General features: G+C 39.4%; 1 protein-coding gene across 2 annotated transcripts in view; it reads right to left on the minus strand.

Moving 5' to 3' along the window:
* Window positions 1-26,844, minus strand: part of MYOM1 (myomesin 1) — a 118,352-nt gene that overhangs the window by 79,509 nt on the left and 11,999 nt on the right. For both annotated transcript variants that reach the window (XM_043889108.1, XM_043889107.1), the window contains exons 3-9: window positions 18,801-18,938; window positions 15,421-15,652; window positions 14,464-14,621; window positions 5,648-5,740; window positions 3,050-3,138; window positions 2,873-2,935; window positions 797-961 (exon numbers count right to left, since the gene is read on the minus strand). In XM_043889108.1, the coding sequence (XP_043745043.1) occupies window positions 797-961; window positions 2,873-2,935; window positions 3,050-3,138; window positions 5,648-5,740; window positions 14,464-14,621; window positions 15,421-15,652; window positions 18,801-18,938 (938 nt within the window). The remainder of the gene's footprint in view (window positions 1-796; window positions 962-2,872; window positions 2,936-3,049; window positions 3,139-5,647; window positions 5,741-14,463; window positions 14,622-15,420; window positions 15,653-18,800; window positions 18,939-26,844) is intronic.

The raw sequence follows: 26,844 nt of genomic DNA on the forward strand, positions 1-26,844 counted from the left end.
TGGCAGTTTTCATAAACAGAGAGTCCAAACTCAGAAGCATTCTAACTGCCTTATGTGCCTTACTGCAGTGTCTGTATACGTGCTTTTATTCTGTAATGTTTTACAGACAAAGGTGTGATTGTTGGCAGCTCCTGTCACGGTGCTCAGGCCAGGAAGTTCATGTCTGTGCAGATCCCACAGAGACGGGTCCTGGAGATGGACCGGGGATCTGGGTTCCCACTGGGGGCTCCCGGGCTGCATCTGCTGGGGCCTCTCCTCTCCTCTAGGGCCACGTCCAGCAGCACTGCTGCCGCCACCGCTGCAGCTACTACTGGCTTCACTCCGGGCGCAGACCCCGGTCCTCGTCATCACTTCACGATGGCCCAGCCTGCCCGGTGCCCACACGGACACTGAAGTTTAGGCCCGCTGCATGGTGAGCATGCTGACTACCACCCACAGTGCCTGGGAACCAATAAGACTTCACTAGATTTCACTTTATCTTACCAAATAAAATTAACTTACAAAATGAACATATATCCAACTTGCAAAATGAAAATACATTTTTTGTAATCTTTTCCCTGTAGTACATGGTGATAAGAAATTATGATCTCCACAAATACGTTATAAAAGTTCTGCTACTCTAAAATATGTATAAAAACTTTTGTAACACCTGGTAGGTTATGTCCTCTACTATCCAGTTTCTGCCAGTTCTGGTAAACAGAACTGCAATCTATAGACATTGATGCTTTGGGACCAAGTCCGGTCTGCGACCTTCTGCGAATATGAGCCTCAGTGAGAATTCATCATTAAGGCTTACCATTTCGGTACCACTGGATCTCCGGCTGGAAATGTTTAATTTCAGGGGTGATAACTACACGGCAGCCCAGACTCATTGTCTCGCCTTCTCTCCCGAAAGACACTTCAAACTTGTCATCAAAGTGGATCTCAAACCTAGACGCATAACCGTAAGGGGTCACGGCAACTGGACACAACAGAAACAAACATCAGTAATTTATTTTTTATCATCAAAGAGACATAAGCATTTTAATTAGCACAGGCCAAAAGCAATCACAACAAACCTGTCAAATAATTTATAAATCATAGTTTCAAATTTTCCAGCTATTATTGTATCTCAATATAAATGAAATGACAAGAGAAGGACTTGATTTGGGATGTGTTCCTCCTCACTCCCACCCAGCACTCCTTCTCATGCATGGGATTGATACCAATGATTGCAACTAGGAATATTAAAATTAGAAGCCATCCCATGAAGTATAGGTAACTTCCCTAGTGGCTGAGATGGTAAAGCGTCTGCTTACAATGCGGGAGACCCAGGTTCAATCCCTGGGTCAGGAAGATCTTCTGGAGAAGGAAATGGCAATCCACTCTTGCCTGGAAAATCCCATGGATGGAGGAGCCTGGTAGGCTACAGTCCATGGGGTCGCAAAGAGTCAGACACGATTGAACGACTTAACTATATATACCATGAAGTATGGAGAAACATCAAGCTGATCAGTTAGGTGAAAAACTGACCCATGAGTAAGTATTTCCATAACCATTTTCAAAATGACCACTTATTTTTTAATGTTTGGAAAATAAGAATTTGGGGCTTGACTACCATTTCCAGTCTGAACAGAGTTATCATCTAATTACTGAAGAACCATAAGGGTTTTACTTTTATTGCTTCCCATGAAAAGAAGTTCTGATGCAGATGACATGATCGAAGTTCACAAATTTATAAATTACTATGGATCAGAATACTAATAATTTGTTATTAAACCACACTTAGACCTCATTTTACATTGCATTTTGTAAATTAGTGTATGTATTTATTCATTCATCATCAAATACTACTCTGTATCAGGTGCTGGGGTCCAAAGATAAAAGGTCCAGCCTAGCCTTCAAGTGGCTCATGGGTCAGTGGGAGCAAACAGTTAACAATTAGTGTCCAGTGAGTAGATGTCCTTACAGAGGTGTCATAGCCTCACCCGGACACATAACCTAAGTAGGTGTGGGCTGGGGTAACGTGGGGGGCCGACAGAGACTTCTTAAGGAGATGATGCTACACTGTTTATATAAGGATGAGTAAGACTGCCCTGCTACAGTCCAGACTCTATGTATGTGTGTGTGTGGTTAAATCACAGTGCAGGTTTGTGTAATGATTTTTCTCAGCTTAAGGAAAGGAAGACTTAAAAGCATTTGTCATTTTTAGCCCATCACATCCAGGCTTTTATAAAACCAGAATAAAGCAATTATAAGCAGAAGGAGAATACAGTAGCCAAAGAATCTAAAAAAATAAAACTAACTACAGGTAGTATTATGTACATGTGCTAAATCACTTCAATCGTGTCTGACTCTTTGCGATCCTATGGACTATAGCCTGCCAGCCTCCTCTGTCTATGGGATTCTCTGGGCACAAATACTGGAGTGGGTTGCCATGCCCTCCACCAGGGGATCGTCCCCACCCAGGGATTGAACCCATGTCTCTTATGTCTCCTGCACTGACAGGCAGGTTCTTTACCACTAGTGCCACTTGGGAAACCCATTACATACAAACTAGCACATATTATAATATAGCCTATGCATTTATTTTGGGTTTCCCAGGTGGCGCTAGTGATAAAGAATCCATCTGCCAGTGCAGGAGACCGAAGAGACATGAGTTCCATCTCCGGGTTGGGAAAATTCCCTGGAGGAAGGCATGGCAACCCACTCCAGTATTCTTGCCCAGAGAATCCCATGGACAGAGGAACCTGGCTGGCTACAGTCCATGGGTCACAAAGAGTTGGACAGAACTGAAATGACTTGGTATACCTGCATTTATTTCAGTGTTATGGAATAGCTTATTATACAGTATTGTACAGAGATGACACAGAAAAAATATTTTCAGACTTACAGCTGGGGGGCAAGGTGGAAGCCCCTGAATGGAAGCGAGTGTCATCAAATTCTCCCTTGTATCCTAGAAAAGAAAGCAGCAATTCTTGACAACTGCTTCTTGACCTCTTTATACGTTAGCAGTGAGAATAAATTTTTTAAAAGTACACTGTGAATGAAACAAGTCCAGCAAACCTACTCTTTACCACAACCGAAGCGTATGCTGAAAGTTCTCCTTTGGCATTCATGGCCGAGGCCCGGTACTGAGCCGTGTCTTCAAAATCACACCTGAAAGAACGGATGGGATGAGTGCTCGGTCCAGTGACACTCCTGGTACAGCTGTCCCTCAGTGTCTGCAGGGGACTGCTTCCAGGACCCCCATGGTTAACAAAATCCAAGGAGGCTCAAGTCCCTTAAGTCAGTGGTCCCCAACTTTTTTGGCACCAGGGACCAGTTTCATGGAAGACAATTTTTCCAGGGGTGGGGCACCGGCAGAGGCAGGGGGCTATTGGTTCAGGCAGCAATGGAAGCGATGGGGAGCGGCAGATGAAGCTTAGTTCACTTGCCCACTGCTCACCTCCTGCTATGCCACCCTGATCCTAACAACCATGGAACGGGACAGGTACTGGTCCTCAGCTGGGGGATTGGGGGCCCCTGTTTTAAGTAAAATGGAGTAGTATGCTGAGGCCTTGGTACCCATGGGTTCTGTCTCTACAGATAAGGCGGGCCGATGTAACTCCTGACTGTTTTGTCAAGGATCTCTTTGCTAACACAACACATAGCACGTCATCAGTTAACACACCACTCTTCGGGACTCTTGACAAAGCTACACTTTCTGATCAAGCTCCCTGTGGGATTTTACATAGGCCAATAGATCTACCTACCAACAGCTATAGTCCACTGTGACCCTAGCTTGAGTTAATTTAAAATGTCCAAAAATAAAAGTCAACAATGTGTTGAGTATATACAGCATGAACAGTGTGATAAAAAGTTGGTTTAAAGTTGTATCTGGAGCAGAAAATGTCTGGTCATGTACCTTTGTAGCAGGTAAGACCCGGAGGGGCCTCCCTCAGGATGGGTTTCAGTCTGGTTGTTATAGTATGACGGAGAGACAAAGAAACAGCCTCTCCTTATAGATGCCCAAACAGATTCAGTTTTGTCTCATGTGTGGTTCTGTGTTTTAGCCTCAAAGTACAAACAAATTATCTACCCCTCAATTCTACTAATGTTCAGGCCCACAACACAATACAAGAAGTATCATTTGGAAGTTCCTCTAAGTTATGATGCAGACATAGGGATGTCTTGGGAGACCTGGGTTCAATCCCTGGGTTGGGAAGATCCCCTTAAGAAGGGGATCTACCTTCTACCAGCTACCAAGGGGATCTACCAGCTACCCACTCCAGTATTCTGACCTGGAGAATTCCATGGACAGAAAGGCCTGAAGGGCTACAGTCCATGGGGTAGCAAAGAGTTGACTCGACTGAGCAACTTTCACTTTCACTTTAGAGAGAGAAGGCTCTCATGCAGAGACAAACAGGCTAAGATTTCAAAGCAAGCTGTTTTATCATTGCCAGGGTTCGTGTTCTTCACTGTTCTTCTTTAGTTTCATTGGTGAAATTTTAATTCTTGTTGAAATTTTATAGACATAAATATAATCCCAGGTGGGTCAATATGGTTGCTTATTTAATTTATAAAGCAACCACACAGCTCGCTGCCGACTTGGTTGAATCACCATCTGACAGAAAGGATGGGTCTTTAGGAAGGGGTCCCTACTTGGCGGATCATCCCAGGGCCCTAGGGTTCTGCTTGAAGCCGAGTATGACCTGTGCCAACCTCTCTGATCTGAGAAAGCTATATATCTCCTGAGATTAGAATGACTTAAATTCTACTTTGACTTCGCAGCACATTATGGTTTTATTTGAACTGGAAATGCTGGGAGCTTGTGTAACTTCTTCATCCACATTAGTAGGCTTGGATTTCAACACCATGTTAGGAGACATGATACCCCTTTGAAGACCCAGAAGCTTTGATGTGGATTCTGCTTTAAAATCTTTGCTGTTGATCTGCTTTAAAAAACCTCCCCGTGTCAGGCCCTGCATCCACCTACAGGCTGGCAGAATGGGCACGTAGTTCCCACACAGTTACCGGCGAGCTGAGGGAAGAAACACTTTCTCTAGGGCCAGCTTGGCGCTCAGTGTCACCCACCTCAAACCTCACTGGCCTGCACTCATTAAAGGCGAATGTGTGTAATGCTGGTGCGGATTTGGGACTCTGAGAAGGCTGCTGAATACAAATAAACGCCTATTTTGTAACTTATTTTTCTTGCTAATACCTGAGAACTCCCAAGTACAGAAAAGGATTGTTGTTTAGTTGCTCAGTCATGTCTGATTCTTTGCGACCCCATAGACTGTAGCCTGTCAGGCTCTTCTGTCTATGGGATTTTCTCAGCAAGACTACTGGAGAGGATTGCCATTTCCTCCCAACGTAGGGATCGTACGTGAGTCATCTGCATTGGCAGGCGGATTCTTTAACACTGAGCCCCTGGGAAACCCATACAGAAGGTTAAATAGATACAAATGAATTTTTTCTCATCATCTTTGACTAAATTCAAAAGATCACTTTGGGCAGTAACATGGGCTTGGTAAGAACGTCATGATTATCACTCATAGGCGTGCACCAAGAGAAGCAATACTTGGGACTGTCCTCCATCCTGATACCACCGTGTAGGGAGGAAGAGGGGAGAACCCCCCCGCCAAGCAATTGTCGGGCAACATCCATAGACCGTGATGTTTCTTACCCGATTATCTCCAGAGTGTGCATTCCATATCGGCTTTCGATGATATACTTTTCAGGATGTGCCTGGACATTTATTGGCACCTGGTTTTTATACCTATGAGACAATGGAAATGAGGTGAAGTAAGTTGAGGTGTAAATAGCTTCACGATTAACACGCACACAATTGTTCTTGAAAAAATATCTGTAGATATAGCACAGAGGTCAGTAGCAGTGTCTGCTCAATAAATGCAAATAAAATTCATTACAAGTATCATAAACTTTCTTGATGAATGTGCGTCCCTCCTCCATTAAAAAAATTACATTCAAGAAGTTGGCCATTCACAACCATGTGTTTGAATCTTGCGTACATAATTTTGAGTGGAAAGAGCCAGATACAAAAGAGTATAATGATTGTTTTTACGTAAAGTACAAAACAAGAAAAGATCAATTAATGCTGCTAGAAGTCAGGGCAAGGGGCAGGGATGAAGGCGGTCCCTTGGGTGCTAATAATGTTTGGTTTCCTGATTTTGGTGCTTGTTATCTGGGTGTAGGTGGTCTACAAAAATTAATCAAAGTTCTACATTTATATGCCATACCACACTATTTTGTGTACATATTATACCTCAATAGATGATCTTAAAAATGAAAAGAAAGAAGACCATTGTTGACACAACAGAGAGGAAGGCTTTGAGTGGGTTTTTTGTTGGCTGTCTGTGTAGGATGAAAGCAAAACATCCTTCCCCCTGACATTCCTGCACGTTATTCAAAACCTTGTCATTGCATTGAAAGCTCATTATATTTGTTTTATTTTGTCATGAGCAAGCATAGCTCTCAGCTTGGAAGAACTTAGAATATCAGTCATGAAAGAAAACTACTGATAAATAGAAGCTGAAAGAGTCCCTTTTTCTGACTGCCGATCCCTGGTGAAGCCTCTCAGTCTTGAGAGGCAGGGGCTCCCTGGAGGGGCCCCTCCTGAGACACCGGCCCCTGAGTCTGCACCGAGATTCATCACCACGTCCTCACGTTCTCAGTGTGTGCTCAGTCATTCAGTTGTGTTTGACTCTTTGCAACCCCATTGACTGTAGCCAGCCAGGTTCCCCTCTCCATGGGATTTTCCAGGCAAGAATATTGGAGTAGGTTGCCATTTCCTACTCCAGGGGAGCTTCCCCACCCAGGGATCAGACCCACGTTTCCCGCAGCTCCTGCGTTGGCAGGAGGGGTCTTTACTATCTGAGCCACCAGGGAAGCCTCATGTCCTCAGTAGCCAGTAGCTATGGTGCTGGACCTAGCTTTTATGCTTAAGCCATTTTCTGCCCAAAGGGGGAGCTAAATTTCATTTGTTTCCTTTTCAGACATTCCACTTCATGTGCATAATTATCACAAATGATGCTAATGACCATAACAGAAACAGAGTATTTACTGAGAGTCCGGAAAGGCTCTCAGTACTTTATGTCTAGATTAGTAAATTCAATCCTCACAACAACCACATAAGGTTGCACTACTTTTTAAAGAATATAAATATATTTTCATTTGGCTGCGCTGGCTCTTAGTTGCAGCATACAGTATCTTTAGCTATGGCACATGAGGTCTAGGTCTAGCTCCCCAACCAGGGATTGAACCTGGGCCCCGTGCATTGGGAGCTCAGAGTCCCAGCCATTGGACCACCAGGGAATTCCCAGTGCTACTACTTTTAACATCATTCTCCAGATGAAGAAACCCGGGCATAGAACGGTTAAGTAGCCTGCCCCAGCTTTAACAGCTAAAACAGCAGAGCTGGGATCTGAACCCAGGCGATCTGGCTCCTGACAACATGGGATGCTTCCATCTTCCTACTGTTCTCTATTTCTTGTTACTGTTTAGTCGCCAAGTCATGTCCAACTTTTTGCCACCACAGGGACTGTAGCCCACCAGGTTCCTCTGTCCGTGGTATTTTCCAGATAAGAATACTGGAGTGTGTTGCCATTAAATTCTCCAGGGGATCGTCCCGACCCAGGGATCAAACTCATGTCTCCTGCTTAGCAGGTGGATTCTTTACCACTGAGCCAACGGGGAAGCCCAATTCTCTATTTAGCTGCATTTTATTTCTTCAGATTTTTGGACACGGTTATAAGCAGATTTGGGAGCAAGGGAAGTTATAGAAAGGGAAAGAGAAAGGAAATAATCCTCAGCCAGTCCTTTCCTCTCCCCAGCTTGTGTACACACACACATAAACACACATACACACTCACACTCATGCCCTATGTCCCTAAAATGCACACTTTTCTACACTTTAGAAAATACACCATTCTCCATGTAGCAAAATTCCAACTCATCCTTCAAGGCTCTGATCAAATACCACTTATTCAATAATCTCCTCCCTGAAATTCCACACAACATCATTCCCACCTCTTTGCATCAGTGTTACTTGGTTCAAATGGGAAGGTATAACGTTAATCAAATTATGGTTGGGTAAGTGTCACTTCTGCTAAACCGTGAGTGCCTTGAAGATGGGGTTTCTGTCAGATCCGTACTGATTTCTATTCCCACTCTCAAGGAAGCAGCCATCCCAGGAAAATATTAGGCAGTGTGTATTAAATTGGACTGAACAGAGTCATTGGGTAACATCATAAATTCAATTGTGCTTCTTGAATTTTGGTGAAGGAGCAGAGTTCTGACAAATCCATCTTTCATGGTATGGATAATTTAAAATCAGCGCAGATGAAGAAGGTATGCTGAGGCTGTTTGTGTCTTGGTTTCCTTGGATGTGAAACGGGAGGGTGGACTGGCTTAGGAATCGCAGCTGTGTAGCAGGTGTAGGGGCACAGCCTTCCACCCCACCCTTGGGAATCATTCTTAGCTGTTTCTGACAGTCCAGAAACGGCCTCAGACAGCTGTCCCCCAACAGGGCTCCAGGCGGACAGGACTGTTTGATCAGAGATGGGCTGTAAAAAGCAATCTGCTGGCTGCTCTTAATTTGGAACATTCCTAGTTTGGATGAATGACAGGGTCGATCACGTTAATCATGAGCATACTCTCCTGACTGAATCGGTTTCAGTCATTTCACACCTGACTCAGAAGCTTCTTTTTGCTCAGTTTACTTTGTGCTGGGGTATTTTCAGTATTTCTTCCCAACATAAGAAGATATAAAAGACACCAAATGTGTGTGACCGGTGCTACTTGACCAAACAACTGAGTGACGCTTGATTTGGCTTCTGACCAAAAATGATGTTCATGTTTCCATAAAGTTTGAATTAAAATAGCATTTGCAGCTCTTAGGCTTGCTTCACCTTCCTTGTCCTTCGGTCCAGCAGTCCCCAACCTTTTCAGCACCTGGGACCAGTTTCATGGAAGGAAATTTTTCCACAGACCAGGGGGCGGGGGATGGTTTCAGGATGATTCAAGCACATTACATTTATTGTGCACTTTATTTCTATTATTTTTACATCAGCACCACCTCAGATCGTCAGGCACTAGATCCCAGAGTCTGGGGACTGCTACTCCAGTCCTGTGTGACTTAATATCTCAATGCCTTTCCCCCAGTTTTCTAATGTGACCGCTTGAAATAGATTTCTCTCTCTCTCTCTCTCTCTCACACACACACACACATTTTCTCTCCACTGGGACTCTATATGTCAGTGTAAGAAGCACCTGTTTTAAAGCAGCAGACAAGGATTAAATGAGGAAGCTATTCAAATCTGTTCTTCAAGGAATTCTCCTTGTGAGGCACTCGGGTTCAGAACCACTTGTGATTGACTGTCTTCAGTATCAAATCAGAGGAGAAAAGGAGAATTTGAGGCCTGCTTTGTGTACACTTCACAGCTTGTTATTTCTGGAGAGTGAAATTCCAAACTGGCCACTCATCGGCTAATTTTAGAGAGTAATCTACACCCTGGGACTATTTATCAGGTTTCTGAAATTCTTGTGAGTATTTATATGTACACCCTTTTCCTCATCATTTTCATCTAAAGTTGTATGAACGACTAGTTAATGAACTTCTGTTACATATTATTTCTAGACTAATACTCTTCATTTATCTATGTAAAATACACACTTATTTTCCCCAAACAAATGTCTGTCTGGATACTAGGCTGAATTTGATAACAAGGGATTACAGTGAAAGCTCTTTGGCAGTGTAAAGTGTGGTCAAACAAAAGGACTTCACTCTAACTTTTCTTTGTCAGCAAATAATGCTGCCAAAATTATCTCTGTCACGTTGAATCCCCTTCCCCCAAAAGTGTGGTTAGAATGCAACCCTATTGTTTTGAACAAACAGCCATTACTCACTTTAAAAACCAATTAGCTGAGAGCTAACTCTTCTTTAGCATAGAATTTGGATGTAAATAAGAAAAATCTAAAATAAAATCCCAAATCTTTATACTTCAAAAGTAATTATAAAGAATTTTTAATATTTTAAATGCAGGTTGTTTTCCTACAATAATATGTCAGTAATTGCTAAATTTAAATACACTGTGAATAACTCTAATCTTGTAAAAAATTCAATGCATTAATTCTACCATGGAATTTATGAATTCTCATAATTTGCAAAAATAAAATAAGACTTTTCCAAATCTCTAGACTCTTCCTAAAATACATTTCTCATACTATCTTATCCCTAGGTTTTGAACTATGATCATGTTCACTGACAAGTTTAAGTGTCTATTTATCTTCACACTATCCCTGAAGTGGCAATGACTTCAGGGATAATGCAAAGAATTTCAAATATGTATTTTAAGTGTCTTGCGTGAGGATCTAACCCAGGTGCTAAGTTGTTCCAGTTCGACTCTTTGCAACCCCATGGACTGTAGCCCAGGATCCACATATAAATCTGAAAACAAGGACACTGAGTGTGTGAACACATGAGTTTTACGTGATAATAACAACATATTGTTCCAGGAGTTGGCGTGAGCCTCCCTGCAGATTATATAATTCCAATTTCCACTGACAAAAATCAATCTAGACTTTGGGCTCAAAATGCAATTAAATCTGGCTCTCTAAAAAAAAGAGGGGGTACAACTAATTTAATTCTCTTTTTTTTTTTTTTTTTTTTTTTAATTCTCTTTCTTTTAAAGAGAACTTTTCTCCCCTATTTCATATAGCTTCTTACAATCTGACCAGGCAATGTGAGCATATGATCCAAGAATCAGAAATATAGGGATGCCCAGGGAACATTCTCTTTTCTCACACCTATCTGCCTTCTGCCCAGCTCCTCCCCACAGCTAACTGGTCTCCTTAGGTTCTCATATGTCCTTCCAGCTTCTTTATGCAGGTAATAAAGATACAAACATAAATGCTTTTCCTCCCCCCTTTACAACAATATACTGCCTATTAAACAAGTTATTATATAAATATAACCTATTAAATTAAACAACTGGTTTTTCACCACATATATATTTCTCCTTCTCTGCTGGCTAGCCCTCTTCCTGGATGGCCAGCTTCACTACTGTGTCTTCTGCAACTAACTTTCCTCCTGAACCCAAGGCCCACAGGCTTCCTTCTGCTCTGAAGGTGAACTGGAATAGGGCAGTGCTGCTCAGCATCTCTGCACCTGGCCGTGATGAGTGATGGGCCCGCCTGTCAGTAAGCGCTCTCCCAGGTACCCTCTGGACTCCATCCAGATTTAGTCACTATGCAGGGGCTGGCTGAAGAGCAGCTGCAGCATGTTGATATCATTTGTTCAGCCTCAGGGATTTCCATGGCCTGAGGGTGCCAGTGGAAACCTGGAACTGAACGTTCCTTGGAAAGGAGTCTTAGGGAGTCAGACCCTGTGCGCATATGACTTTGAAAGATGTGGCTTAGGACCTAAAGGCTCAAGTGGAGACAGCACAACTGCCCGCAGCAGCATTGGAAACTTGTTTCTGTATTTGACCTTGTTCTATTCAGGAAGGTCATTCTCAATGGTTTTTCTCATCCTTGTACTCAGAGTCAGGCCCAGGAGGCTGCAGCTCGGTACAAAAGAGATATCAAGGCCAGCAAATAAATTACCAACATCTTGGTTCTCACTTGAGTTGTGGGTTCCCTGCTCGTTGAGGGGGAGGATGCTCACTGAAGATTGTGTAATCTGGACCAGCACCTTGCAAAGTAAATTAGAGCTTCATTGAATGATTATTTTTTAAAAAGCAGCACACCCAGGAAGGTATTAATATATTAATCCCACATGAAATTTACTCCCAGAAGTGGATTTACCTTGAAACTAGTAAAGCTGAAGTTGCAGGGTCTCTCATCATCACAGGTTCCCATAAGGCTCTGTGCTTAATGCATGTGACTAACTTTATAACCTTTTTTTACAAAGGATGCTCTTCAAATTGTATAACCCTCCTGCCCCACAAAACCTTAATCTGACCTTAGCTATTGCCAGAACCAGTTCTTAGCTATCTGCTAGCTGATTGTCCAAATTTCAGCTTTATCTAGGGGCAAACCTTGCACGCTAAAGGAAGGTAAACTATTTTCTCAGTGGTCCACTGGTTCTTTTGTTTTCATATTTACTTCCCACTTGACTTGCAAGGCAACAGGGCTTTGTGTGAAGTGCTCTGATTCGTCCCTCCTGGAAGAGTTTCTGAACAGAATGGATTTGTGTTCTCCAAGCATCGAAGCAGGCGCAGGAACTAGAGAAGACTTGTCCCAGTCAACGAACAGCCTTCCAGTCCTTCCTGAGACAAATCTTGTCTCTGTGCCTTTGTTTTTCATTAAAACGAGCCCTGATGCCATAAAATTCACATGTTAAGGAAATAAATATTTCAAAGCTAAACATGAAAGATTTGAGGGGTCAATCATACCCCCAGTGAGGATAACTAAAAACTGACAGTATTTCTATTTTTAAATTTGACAGGAATTTTCAGAGTTGCCAAGTTTAGTCATATCATATTTTTTCAGTGGAGTTTATGTCTTTTTGTTTGTTTTTTAATCACTCCTTTTTCAGCCCAAGAACACCATGTGAGGAGTTTAACCTCCAATGGAATTTGAGCTCTGACTTTGTGGAGCCTCATGACTCTGGCTTAGTGACACCATCAGTGGTACATGGCATGTTTGTATTCTAGTTACTGTGTACTTCACAGAATAAGTAAATGCTTAAGAAATTAATATTTATCTCCTAGAGATCACTTTGTATTCTTTTGAAAATCATCTTTAACTCTCATGTTTAAAAATCAGGAAAACAGAGATAGGACACTGTGTAATAAATATATCTACTTAAAGACTCCAATTATTCATTTACCGGTAGTATATTTTAATTCATGAAACATGAGGAATTTTTTACTCATCAAGTAATATTTCTCAGAGCTAAAAATTTGTTATTCTTTATGTATTTCTTTTTTTTTTTTTTTTTTTTTTTTTGCCACACCACACAACTTCTGGGATCTTAGCTCCTCAACCAGGGATCAAACCCACATTCCCTGTATTGGAAGGCAGAGTCTTAATCACTGGACTGCTGGGGAAGTCCCTCTTTATGAATTTCTACAGGGAAGTTTGAATTTTTTCTGAGGTAGAAAGTAATCAGTTTTTAAGAGGAAATGTCCCTTTTATAGGCCAATCTACGCAACCCAATAGGCAGAGAAAAAGGCAGGGGGTACAGATGAGTGGATTCCTAGCTTACTATGTTTATCAGTCGTGTCCAGCTCTTTCCAACCTCATGGACTTAGTCCAGGATACTGGAGTAGGTTGCCATTTCCTTCTCCAAGCGATCTTCCCAACACAGGGATCGAACCCAGGTCTCCCGCATTGCAGGTGGATTCTTTACCAACTGAGCCACCAGGGAAGCCCAGCTTACTATAGTATACTCATACTTTTAAAGCTTGGAAATTGATTTTTTTTTAACCTTCATTTTCATTTAAATATATTCTCACACTTCTCATCTTTGTTTACTATAAATTATTTGTCTTGGTAATACAGAACTGGCTTTGTTTTTCATTCTCTCACTTTCAAACTCAAGAACCCTGGGAAAAGTTTGGAAAAGTTTATGTACAAGAAAAACTGTATGTAAATCCAATTTGATCACAGGCAGGTTGATATTATAGGTGAATTAAAAAAAAACAAAACTCACGACTTGCTCCTTAAGAACAACCTTAGGTAAGGGTTTATCTTGTCAGTCTCGTTATGTAAGCCAGGTGTCCAAACAACATTAGAAATGACAGAAAAGGGAGAAGGAGCTGGCGCCCTGTGGGCAACAGTACCATTCTCTGCAGTGTTTATACTGCGACACAGGGCATTTACCACACTCCCAAGGGTAAGAAAGCAGCATGCAAAATACCCACATTGTAGAATAAGGCAGAAAACACCTTTTAAAACTGGCTTACAATCCTCTTCAGATTCCCACTCTCCATGGCAGACATTCATGCCATATGAGTTCTTATTTTAGGGGTTACCAAGTCACTGACAATTGCAATAGGGTATATAATGGACGGAAAAAAGGGGAGCTTCTTCTTTATGGAATGAAAGTTTCTTCAGACCTCATATTAGAAACAGCTCCCCGTCCCATCCCCTTCTTTGTTTGGCTTTAGAAACTAGGACCTCAGCTCACATGAAGACTAGAGATGAAGCCCTCTGGGCTTTATTTCTCTAAAAGGTGGCATTGCTTTTCATCACAAAATGTTACCAAATAAATATGCTGACTAAATTTTAACACTTTATGTAAGATAAAGGCCCATCTGTATAAGAATATTATAAAGTATCATAATAAATTATAATGATGCAAAATCATTCTTCCTTCCATGCATGTATTCTTTCTTCACTATTTAAAAAAATTTACTTGAACTTACAGATGCTTTCACTGACTCTTGCATGTTCATAAATCCACATGTGTTCACAGGATTTAAAATTAACTTTGGGTAATCAATTCTATGAGAAGCTTTCAAAAAGACAGCGTACCATGTGACACGAGGTTCTGGCCAGCCAGCTATAGAGCAGTGTAATTTTACATTTTCTTTCTCCCAAACAGTATGGGAACGAGGTTTAATGACAAATTCAGGAGCATGGAGAAGATTATCTTCATTCAACTTTTTATGAAATGCCTCGGTTTCTTCTAACTGAAAAAAATTATCAAGACATGAAATCAAAGTAACATGTGATACAAAAATGAAATGTAGAAATCAAAATGATCATTTTTTCATTTGGAGTCTTACTCTGGTATTTGGAGCAAACGAATTCCCCTCATCCCTTTAAAAAAATAGACATATCACTTAATTTTTAACATTCTGAGCCTGAGCTACATATTGTACTTTCCAAAGGTGGATTTCTTAAGGTTCTCAAGAACTTTAATTTCTGTAGAACCTAAAATTTCACAGAATTTAAAACTATAAAGTCTGTCTTTCTTTGAACTGTACATTTTGATGTCTTTTCCCCTTCTTTCTTAGTTGTTTCTCCACAAGACCACACATTTCTTCATTTGAAACTAATTAATCTATATTACACACATGCACATGTTACATGCATTTCTACTTTTTTAAGATGAATTTTTATGGCAGTAGAGTCGATTTACAATGCTGTATTAGTTGCTGCCGCAGAGCAAAGTGAATCAGTTATACAGATACATGAAAACACTCTTGGATTCTATTCCCACGTAGATCATTACAGAGTATTACATAGGGTTCCCTGTGCTCTACAGTAGGTCCTTACTAGCTTCTCTGTCCACAGGATTCTCCAGGCAAGAATACTGGAGTGGGTTGCCATGCCCTCCTCCAGGGGATCTTCCCAACCCAAGGATTGAACCCAGGTCTCCTGCATTGCAGGCAGATTCTTGACCATTTGATCCACCGGGGAAACCCATTTTATATGTCGTGGTGGCACTTACACTTTTCTAAGTTATGTTAAATTGTCTTTTCTTACCGTTTTTTTCAGTGACAGGTGTTCCGCCTTCTCTCGAATGGCAACTTTTCTTGACTTCTTCTCAAGGGCCTCTTCCTGGTGAAGCGTGGACATGGACTGCTTAGATACTGAGGACCGCTTGCTGGCTGTTACGCCTTCCTCACTAGCAAGGAGATTCCTCTGGGCTATGTAAGCAGCAGCTTCTTTAATTCTTTGCTCTTCTGTATCTGTAATTCCACTGACATGCACTTGGCTAAAATAAAATAACAGCAAAATATGGCTATTGTGGATGTCAGTGATAAGATTGCCCAATTTTGCCAAGTTCAAAGCACCAGACCTCAGATGTTGTACACTGTGCCCAAGGAAAACCTGACATACAACATACTGGCCCATAGGAGCTAACTCCTTACACATGGATGTGATCGTCACCTTAACAAATGATATTGACAATAGTAATACCTATTATGGCCAGGGTGCTCTGCCAAGTGCTTTTTGCATAAATTATCTCATTTTCCCCCACAACAACCCTTTGAAGTAAACTGTATCCTTTCTACTTTAGACATATGGTAACAAGGCACAGAGAAGTAAGATAACTTGCGCAACATCATTTCTTTGGTTTCCTTAGTGTGTTTGAACACAGTTTAGTCTGTAATAAAATATTAATTTATAACTTCCATCTAGAAAAGACAGCATTGTAAAATGACAGACAGTTGTGTGACTGGGTTCCTGATTTATGACTAGTGTGCTTGATCTGGATTCTATAACTCAGATGATGGAATGCATTGCCCAGAGCTGCTGCACACATAAATAAGCTATAAATGTATGTGTGATCCTTATGCCTAGCAGGTTTCCTTTCCAAAATAATAAAAGTTATGAGGGACTTCCCTGGTGGTACAGTGGATAAGAATCAGCCTGCCAATGCAGGGAACATGGGTTTGACCCCTGGTCTGGGAAGATCCCACATGCCACAGGACACAGGGGTTGGGGGTGGGGGAGGGGTGGCAACTGCAATTAGGAAAACTCAAGTACACTTAAAATATATTTTTGACCCAGAACAGCAGGGACATTTGCCTTTAAGTAAGTGCATATGTGTATGTCAGTGATAACCCTGCTATAATTTGGGTATAAGAGCAAGAATATGATGCTAACATCAAAAACACACTCCTGAAAGTTTTAAATAAATTTAAAACCTTTCCAATCCTCTGTCTCAATTTAAAACCTGTTGCTGACATAAAGTTAGCTCTACTTAGACTGTGCATGTGTGCTAAGTCACTTCAGTCGTCTTTGACTCTCTGCGACCCTATGGGCTATAGCCAACCAGGCTCTTCTGTCCAGGCAAGAATATTGGAGTGGGTTGCTGTGCCCTCCTTCAGGGGATCTTCCCAACCAGGGATCAAACCCATGTCTTTTATGTCTCCTGCATTGATAGCCGGGATCTTTACCACTAGGGTCACCTGGGAAGCCCTGCCTAGACTGTAAGAAGTGGAATTTTTAAGTGCCATCCAGAAGAAATCGTATTCTCCAAAAATGTACTATATTTGCATTTGCCAGCCCTAGGGGGACTCTTAGCTCAACCATTACAAGTGTCTTGATTTCCTTGTGCAAAAAATTGACACACTAATACCTCTCCAGGGCTGAATGGAGGACTTAGAAGGATGGTTTATATATAATGCACTTACAATGATTTCCAGCAAACAACAGGTACTCAACAAATATTCATTACTTTCCTGTCCTCTTAGATGTTAATACTGTGAACATCATTAAGAAGTGTTATCTTCATAGTAATAGGATATAGGAGATGGCTCCATATAAAAAATGAAGAAAAACTGGAAATAAAACCTAGAATATAAATTTTTTATTAAAAATTTCATTTATCATAGCTTATTCTGTAAATAAATTTTTGAGACTGGTCTGGAGGGGACAAAATGGTTTGGTGGGGAAAGGGCAGGAAGAAGCTGGAGAGAGTGAGAAACTTCATTTTGTGCCCACACAGGTGGAGAGTTGTGCCATATAGGTTAATGCTAAGCTGACATGACTTTTAAATGATTTTTTTTTAAAGCACAAAATTAAATATTTTTCTCCTCCAACCTAGTCATCTCCTGAAAGGAATATGAGTGCTATTAAACCAACTGTGAAGAAGCTGAGTCTGGGCAAGCATACTTCACAATATAAGCCTGTTTGTCTGTAAAGTTCAGTTTAAAAAATCAGATATTAAAAAATCAAAGATATAAAATAAAAAGCTAAAAATAGAATATTGTTTATCCCTTTCCTAAGTAGGTTTGCAGCAATTATGACATCAGCCTCTGAAGCAATTGGGAAAGGAACCATCAAAAAGCAATGGGAAGAGAAAATGCAGGGAAACCAAAGAAGTAGGTCACCAAAAATCACAGCCAAGTTATTTCCTACTGATTTTCTGGATAGCTTTTGCCCGGAGAGGGCAACCTCGTTTTGAACATCACATTAGCTTTGTGAATAATCTCCATTCAAAGGAAAAAAACAGGGAAGGCTCAGAAAGTTTCTGTTAAACTTTAATTTGGTGTCTTAGACAAGTCTCCTTTCAAGATTTCTTTGTATATATTATCATTCAAAAATGTTTATATTATAAACAGAAATTTGGCATTACACAGACTTGTGATTTAGTGATTATTTTGTTTGAATTTTATCTCAAAATAAATAGTAATCTATTTTGTATTTAACAAATATAAGCCAGGCATTCAAGCTATGGTGCAATGCTTTTAGTTAGTCTATATTTCTAAGAATTTTTTTCTTCCTAATGAATAATAATTAAAACCACACTGGCAACCAATCTACCTAAATATATCATTTGATTTTTTTCTTTTAGTTTACCCAGTACTTTATAGTTTTAACCTTTCTTTGTGCCCTAACTATAGCACCTGTATATAGTATCCAATCACTAGCATCCAATACTTTGCTTCTAGTTTCAACTAGTTACATAATTAGAAATAAGTCTCTAATCAATCTCTGTGGTCACATAGCCATCCAATGTGATGGCAAACATTTTTACAATGATCACATCTCCCACTGTGCACAGTTCCAAGGTTCCTCAGACTTTCTCAACCAGTACAAAGTAAGTGCTCAATAAATCATAGCTGATATTACTATTACTACCTGAAAACATTTATTCCCCACTTCTTTTTTAGAATAATTAATTAATTCATTAACTTGTCTGCACTGGGTCTTAGTTGCAGTATGCAGGATCCCCGATCTTCACTGTGGCATGCAAACTCATAGTTGTGGCATGTGAGATTTAGTCCCTTGACCAGGAATCAAACCCCTGCCCTCTGCATTGGGAGCGTGAAGTATTAATTTTAAATAGTTCCACCAGGGAAGTCCCTCTCCACTTTCTAAAAATCAGATCCAGGGAGAGAATCCATACGTACCGTCCTGAGAAAATAGGCACCATGTAGTCACTTGGCAGATTTTCTTTCTCCTCTCCAGAGAGAAGGCTCCTCTTGGCTCTCTTTGTTTGGGGGCTCAACTTGGATGAATAATCTAACATCAGACTGGAATCTGTAAGTCTGACAAAAAAACACCCTAATGTTAGTCAATAATTTAAAAAATGTTTAGAAGTTTTAAATTTAGGAGTGTTGCATAGACTCCTAGATGGCTAATGTCATAATTATCTTCTATCTTTAGAACTAAAATAGAGCGAAAATGACCTCACATAATGCACTCTATCCAGACACAAGAAAAATAGGTCTGTAGTAATTTCATGGCTTTTTCTCATTAAAGTTTCAGGGGAAAGCAGCTGTGCTTTGGTAATGTTTCCAAATACCCTTTGCTGTTAAATTTATGTTGGAAATGTAGGCAGCCTACATGAATGGTTTGGATACATTGTACATGCAAATGCTTTCAGAGGATTGATAAACAAAAATAAAGCAAGTTTTCTGTATTGAGAGCCCAGTCAATTCAGGGCCTTGAGGTTGAACTTGAGGTTTTTGTATAATGTAGCAGATTATGTTTGAAAGAACATTGAGCTCATTAAACAACAGAATTAATATATTTTAGATGAACACACAGCATCAAGTGACTCGGAAAATTACAGATTTGATAAAGAACCTTTTGATAATGCTGTAGCACACACAAAAATCCACCCATGAACACTGGTGCAAGTGGTGCTTGGAGGCAGCTATTGTTCTAATAAAGCAAAAAATGTGTTAGAGTGGAAAACAAGACAGCTGAGATTGCACCTAGAGAAAAGGATTGATGACATTAAAAGTACAATCTTTATATAGTTCTTGGATGAAATGAAATGCATTTTCATTCAAATGCAGAATTTGGCATAAATTTCAGTTCATGGATCTCTGAAGTCGATCCGTGGACTCAGGTTAAAAGTCTCCATTGTAATGATAGAAAGTCACAATAAGAAATCGTACAGAAACTCTGTATGACCCTTGTAATTTTTATATAGACTTGAATTGATTCTGAAACTGAAAATTAATATTAAAAAGATCTCTAATACATGGAATCTAGAAAGATGGTAGGGGTGATCCTATGTGCAGGATAGCAAAGGACATGCAGACATAAAGGACAGAATTTTGGACAGTGGGGAAAGGAGAAGGTGGGATGATTTGAGAGAATAGCATTGAAATATATATGTTACCATATGTAAAATAGATAGCCAGGGGAGTTTGCTGTATGATGCAGGGAACCCAAGGCTAGTGCTCTGTGACAACCTGGAGGGTTGGGGTGGGGAAGGAGGTAGGAGGGAGGTTCAAGAGCGAGGGGATATATGCCGATGGCCGACTCATGTTGATGCATGGCAGAAACCATCACAATATTGTAAAGCAATTACCCTCCAATTAAAAATAAAATAAATATATATTTTTTAAAAGGTCCCTACTGTCAAGAAAATTTGAAAAGAAAATGAAGCACGTGAATGGTGTGGCATGGAAAAACCAAGCTGCCCAGTTAAAACAGAAAAACCTTCCAAAGAGTCCAAACCTTGATTGTTTCTCAATCTTTAAAAAACATTAGGAAAAGCAGGGATTACTTAGGTCAAAAGAAGACAGTGCATAGACATAGTACAAAATGGATACACAATAATGCAAATAAACTTATCCTCTGCTAAGCAAGCAACACAGAACTCTTGGGCTTCTAGGAAGCCCTGGGAGTACAGTGGTTCTGGGCCTGGGAGTGTAGGGTAGACTACAGGCTTTAATTCCTGGAGTGGAGGGGTAGCATGGAAATGACAAACCTCTTCCTCCCCAACTAACCGCCCCTCCCCCAGGGTGAATATGCAGCTCTTATTCTATGATCAGCATTAATACTAAAGGTTAGAACCTTGAATTCAAGCTTGTGGATTGGTTACCAGTTGGAAGGCTTAGTGAAATTTGTTCCTGGGTGGCTGTTCCAAGCAACAGCAAAATGATTGCATTCTAAACCCTCAGTGAGTTACAAAGTACAGGCTGTGCTAATACAGGTCTAAGTTTAAAATGGTATTTTCCATCACTCCTTTAATTCCATTACTGTACAAAATAAAATTAATTATGGAGTTTGAGCTTTTTTTCTATTTATAGAACATTTGCATTTTCTAATTTTTCTCATTTCTCTGTTTTTGCTCTTTTTACTATTTACTTTCATTCTACTGTCTACACTCATATCCTCATGAGCATATTTTCAATGTTTGCTTATATTAAAAGGGTACATATGTATAACTACGGTTGATTCATGCTGATGTTTGACAGAAAACAACAAAATTCTGTAAATCAATTAACCTTCAATTAAAAAATAAAAGTCATGATTTGTCATTCTTTTTCTTGTATTGTTGTTCCTTTTTCTTCAGTCATTTTTTTCCTTTAAGATAAATCTTTCAAACAAAGCATTTGTTGCATACAATGTGCCAGAATGTGATTATTCTATTCTCACAGGTAAATCACAGCAGACAGTTTTTAATAGTAGAACTTCATAGTAAAGATTTATGGGACTATCATTAGTTTTTATGTCATATTTCATTTGGAACAAAAGACTTCATAAAAGCACTGTGATTTTATATATTATCTAGTATTATTTAGAAAATCCAAAGTACTTAGAAGATATCGAACATTTGCTATGCTCTCTAAAGTTTCTTCAAGCTAACAAAAAGAGTGTATTTAGGATTAAATGTTAAAATACTGTGCTAACAGACTATTTGGTAATGTTAAGTCATTTATCAAAACTAACGAAACTCAATCAGATGAAGTTTTAAGAAACTGACTATGCAATAATTGTTTAACTAATTATGTGAAGAAACGCCATCAATTGCTTCTTTTGTTATGACCCAAGAACACGGAAACCTAACATCTTACTCTATCAAATTTTAAAGTCAAATAATGTTTTTAAAGGAGTTCAATAGAAAATGTAAAATTTAAATTTCTTTTTTAAATTTGAATTTCTTTGAAGTTACATCAAAGAGCTAAATAAACGCTTGCTAACCTCTTGGGCTTTTAGTTGCATCTAAATTTTGAAAATAATCCTGTCTCAAAAGCTAGTTTCTGAGTAGACACTTTAAGTTTGATATGTATGGATCAATGTGGTCTTTTAACTATTAAAACTATATTTAATGTTCTTTACGTCTTAAATCTTGATTCTTTCTGAATTCCAATTTATGAAAGCCGTGAAAATAAGCTACTGTGTTTAGTTGCTAAGTCGTGTCTGACTCTGAGACCCTATGAACTGTAGCCCTCCAGGCTCCTCTGTCCACGGGACTTCCCAGGCAAGAATACTGGAGTAGGTTGTCATTTCCTTATGCAGGGGATCTTCATGACCCAGAGATCAAACCCATGTCTCCTGCATTGGCAGGTACATTCTTTACCACTGAGCCACCTGGGAAGTCCCTGAAACTAAGGTAAGCTTTGAAACTATAGGTAAGGATTGATTTGTGTGTACACGTGTACCCACGCATCTGTAATTGTGTCTAGGTACATCTACCTGTACTCCACTACTAATTGTGGTATGTGCTCTGTTAATATGCCTAAAGTTAGTAGAATTTAAGGATATATCATGACTTGTTTGACATCATCACATCTATGACCAGCAGCACCCCAGAGAAGGGATACAGCCCAGGAGAAAGCTCTCTCTAGAAATGTTCCAGGGACTCAGAAATAAACTTGCACTTCATCTAGTTCAAATACTGAACAACAGCATAACCTTCTACTCGTACAAATTCATAATTATTCTTGACAGGAAAAACAAGAACAAAACTACTATAGAATCACTGAACTGGAAGAGATCTCAGGGACATTTCCACCACCCTCCTTGCTTCATAGATGAAGACCTAGCGTGTCTTTGTAACTTGCCCAGGTTTACCCGGCAAGTTGGTAGGTGAACTAGGACCAGCACCCATGTAGGTTAGTGCTCTTTCCTCTATACCAGTGGCCTTCAACTTCATGTCTGAGTCTTCTCGATCCAAACATGTTTGATCATGTCACCTATATATGTCTGTCTATTTATAAATTTTTTACATATACTGCTGAATAAATATTCTCACTTTGTGAAATTTCAACCAGTAAAAAAATGTTCAGGGCCAAATTTAATTTTTTTAACTACAGAAGTGCTAATATATCTTCCTACATTTCCTTGGCTTGCCTTCATGGACTCCCCACTTCAGAAACCACGACAACATGTCACACTGCCCATAATGACTCTGATTTTGATTAGTTATTCCTAAATTTATTCACATCTCACAAAAAGTCAAATGCAACTGAGTGAGTAAGCATAGCACAGAACATAGAGGTTATGAAATCATCACAGTCCAATTAGAAATAAAGCATTAAGAAGCTCATTAAACTTTACATGAAGTCAAAAGCTAGTTCTTCAAAGTCATGTTTATAATCATCACGTAATTGTGAAAAATTGTCCTAGTTCCTCAGGATGAGTAACTATGCCTGCTTATGTTAACTATGGATCTACTTAATGGCTATATTACTTTCTGAAAAAACTATGACAACTTATCAGCATGTTCTAGAAAAAAATGATGGGCTGTAGGCTTTGTCTTTTGCTGACACTATTCCCAAACCCAGCACCACCCACCCACATGTGCTCATGATTATATTACATTACTGATTTCCTTCTCTATCTGTCCCACTCCTGTGACTATTCAAGGAGAGAGATGGCCTAAAAGTTACATTTATATCCTCAGCACTGTGTCCAGTGCCTGATAGTGTTCAATAAGGGTTTACTGAATGACGTGAAATCAAGATTCAACCTCCTGTAGCCATACCCTATCTCTGTGATTCTCAACCCTGACTTCACATCAGAATCAGCTGAGGAGCTAGTAAGAAAGACCAATGCAGAGGTCGGACTTCCAGTATGGTGGAGTGAGTAGTTCAGCAGGTCCTCTCTCTAAAAAAACCGTGATAAAACTGGATACAATTGTCAAAACCAACCCATTCAGGCCTCTGAAAATCAAGCACAGGCACACACTACACCGACAGGTGGCTGGCTGTTCATGAAGAGATACTGAACTTCAAGTCTGAATAGTAGGAGTCTGTGTGACACGCTTACCTAGTTCTTTCCCACCCCCACCCCCAGCTCAATCTATAAAGTACTTCTACTAAGGTGGGAAAAGGTGAGAAACTTTTAATATTCACTGTCAGAGGGGCTGATTTGGAGCAGAGCATGATAAACCTCCACAACCAGCAACACTGTAAGTAACACTAGCCACCTAAGTTGCAAACAAACAAGGGAAGTCAGCTGCTCAGTCAGTCTTCGGATACAGTCATGGTTGGAACAAGCAGCAGATGGGCACATCAGTCAGAGATATAATAGGAAGATTTGAAAAATAAGACCACCAAGGGGGCCTTCATAAGCTCTCTCCATGTGCTTGAATGGAAAAAACTGGAAAGGACTCAGGTCATCCACATATGATTGGCTGACTGTGTGTGAGCCTCTGTGTGCAGAGAAGAGACAAGGGAGTCTAGAGACAAACAAATCCAGGGCATACACATTTTAAACTGACCTGGACTTCAAATATGCTCCCCAACACACACACCCAGACACACAGATCTATTGCCAGAGGATGGAAGCTTTACTGTCTTGAGATGTTTGAGAGCACAGACGTCTGACCATTCATTGATTGGTCATTAATCTATGCAAATACCAAGTGATCCCTATGAATTCAGGCTTAAAAATAAGAACAATAATTTTTTAAAACACTAAACAAAGACATCAGCAGTAACAGTGTTGGGTAAACAGAGTCTATAAATGTGTTTAGGCAAGTAATTAAACAAAACACAGCAGCAACACATTTGGGAAAAATTCAGAATCCAGAATTATTACGATATGTTATCTATTATGCCCTATTTTCAACAACAAAAAAATTATGAGACATGACAAGAAATAGAAAAGTGTGATGCACGCTAGAAGAAAAAAAGCAGTAAATAAAAATTGTCTCCAAGTGCACCCTGATATTGGCTTTAGCAGACAAAGACTTCAAAACAGTAATTAGAAATATGTTCAAAATAAAGGAACTATATTCAAAGGCTAATTAAGGAAACCATGTTTAAATAATTAAAGGAAAGTATTATAATAATGACTCAAAAAGAAAGAATGTCAACAAAAAGATAGGAATTGTAAAATAAGGTCAAATGGATATTCTGGAGTTTAAAAGTACAATAACTTAAATGAAAAAGTTATTAAAGGGGCCCAAAAGATTTTATATAAAAGAATAAAATAATCAGGTAAGCTGAAGATAGAAACTAATCTAAAAAAACAGAAAAAGGATGAAGAAAAAATATGTTGTCAGACAACATCAAATATACCACAATATGAGTAACGGTAGTACCAGAAAGAGGAGAAAGAGAGAAAGGGCAGGAAAAGATATTTGAAGAAATAATGGCTTAAAATTCCCCAAATTTGTGTAAAAATAGTACTCTGTGAATCCAAGATGCTCAACAAACCCAAGTATGATACTCCCAAAGAGATACACATGTAGACATATCATAGTCAAACTGTTGAAAGCCAAAGCCAGAGAGAAAACTAGAAAGTAGCAAGAGTAAAATGATTCATCACATATAAGGGAACAAGGTATTAATGACTAATTTCACATCAAAAACTATACATCTCAGAAGACATTTGTATGACATATTTAAGTGCTGGAGGGAAAACTACATCAAGAATTTTATATCCAGCAAAACCACTACTCAAAACTGAAAACAAAGTAAAGACATTGACAAAGATAGAGAATTCATTGCTAGCAGACCTGCCTTTCAAGAAATGCTAAAGCAAATCTCTCATATATCATAAGGAAACATGATAAATGCATTTATGCCAAAAAATTAGATGACTTAAATGAAATGGAAAAATTCCCATAAAGATTTAAATGACCAAAACTAACTCAAGAAGAAATTAAAAATCATAACAGCTCAATAACAAATAAGGAAATTGAATTAGTAATTTATCTATGCACTAGGACTTCCCTGCTGGTCCAGGGGTTAAGAATCCTCCTTGCAATGCAGGGGGCCCAGATTTCATCCCTGGTCAGGGAACTAAGATCCCACATGCTATGGAGCAACTAATTCCACATACTAGAGAGCCCACGTGCCACAACTAAGACCCAATGCAGCCAAATAAATAAATATATATATATATTTTAAATCCATGCACAATGGATAGCCCAGGCCTAAATGGTTTCATTGACAAATTACATGAACTATTTAAGGAAGAAACAAACCAATCATTTCCATATTTTTTAAAAAACAGAAGAGAAGGAAACACTTCCCAACTTTTTCTATAAGGCTAGTACTACCTGATATCAAAGCCAAAGACATTATATTTTTTTTAAAAACTACAAACCAATATCCCTCATACACATAGGCACAAAAATCCTTCACAAAATATCAGTAAACTGAATTCAGCAACATATAAAACCAAGCAGAAATTAGCCCAGGGATGCAAGGTTGATTTAATATCTTAAAATCAATTAGTGTAATACACTATATTAATAGAATAAAGAACAAAAACCACATTATCATCTCAATAGGTACAAAAAAATTTTGACAAAATTCAGCTTTCTTGCATGTTAAAAACTCTCAACTAAATAGGAATAGAAGGGAACTTCCTCAATCTGATAAAGGTCATTTATGAAAAATCTATAACTAGTATCATATCTAATAGTAAAAATCTAAATCCTTTCTTTCTAAGATGGGGAACAAGGCTATGATGCTTGCTGTTGCCACTTCTACCCAATATTGTACTGAAGTTCACAGCACAGTGAAGAATAGTCGAGGCAATTAGTTAAACTGAAAAATTGGAAAGCAAGTCTAACTTTAGTTACAGATGATATAATCGTTTATATAGAAAATGCTAAGAAATATACATACACACTAATGCTAATGCTAATAAATTAGTTCAGCAAGGTCACAGGATATAGAATCAAAGCACAAAAATCAATTACACTTCTGTTTACTAGCAGTGAACAATGAAAAAATAAAATTAAGACAACTC

This window comes from Cervus elaphus, chromosome 27, assembly GCF_910594005.1.
Source record: "Cervus elaphus chromosome 27, mCerEla1.1, whole genome shotgun sequence".
In the NCBI taxonomy this organism is placed as follows: Eukaryota; Metazoa; Chordata; class Mammalia; order Artiodactyla; family Cervidae; genus Cervus; species Cervus elaphus.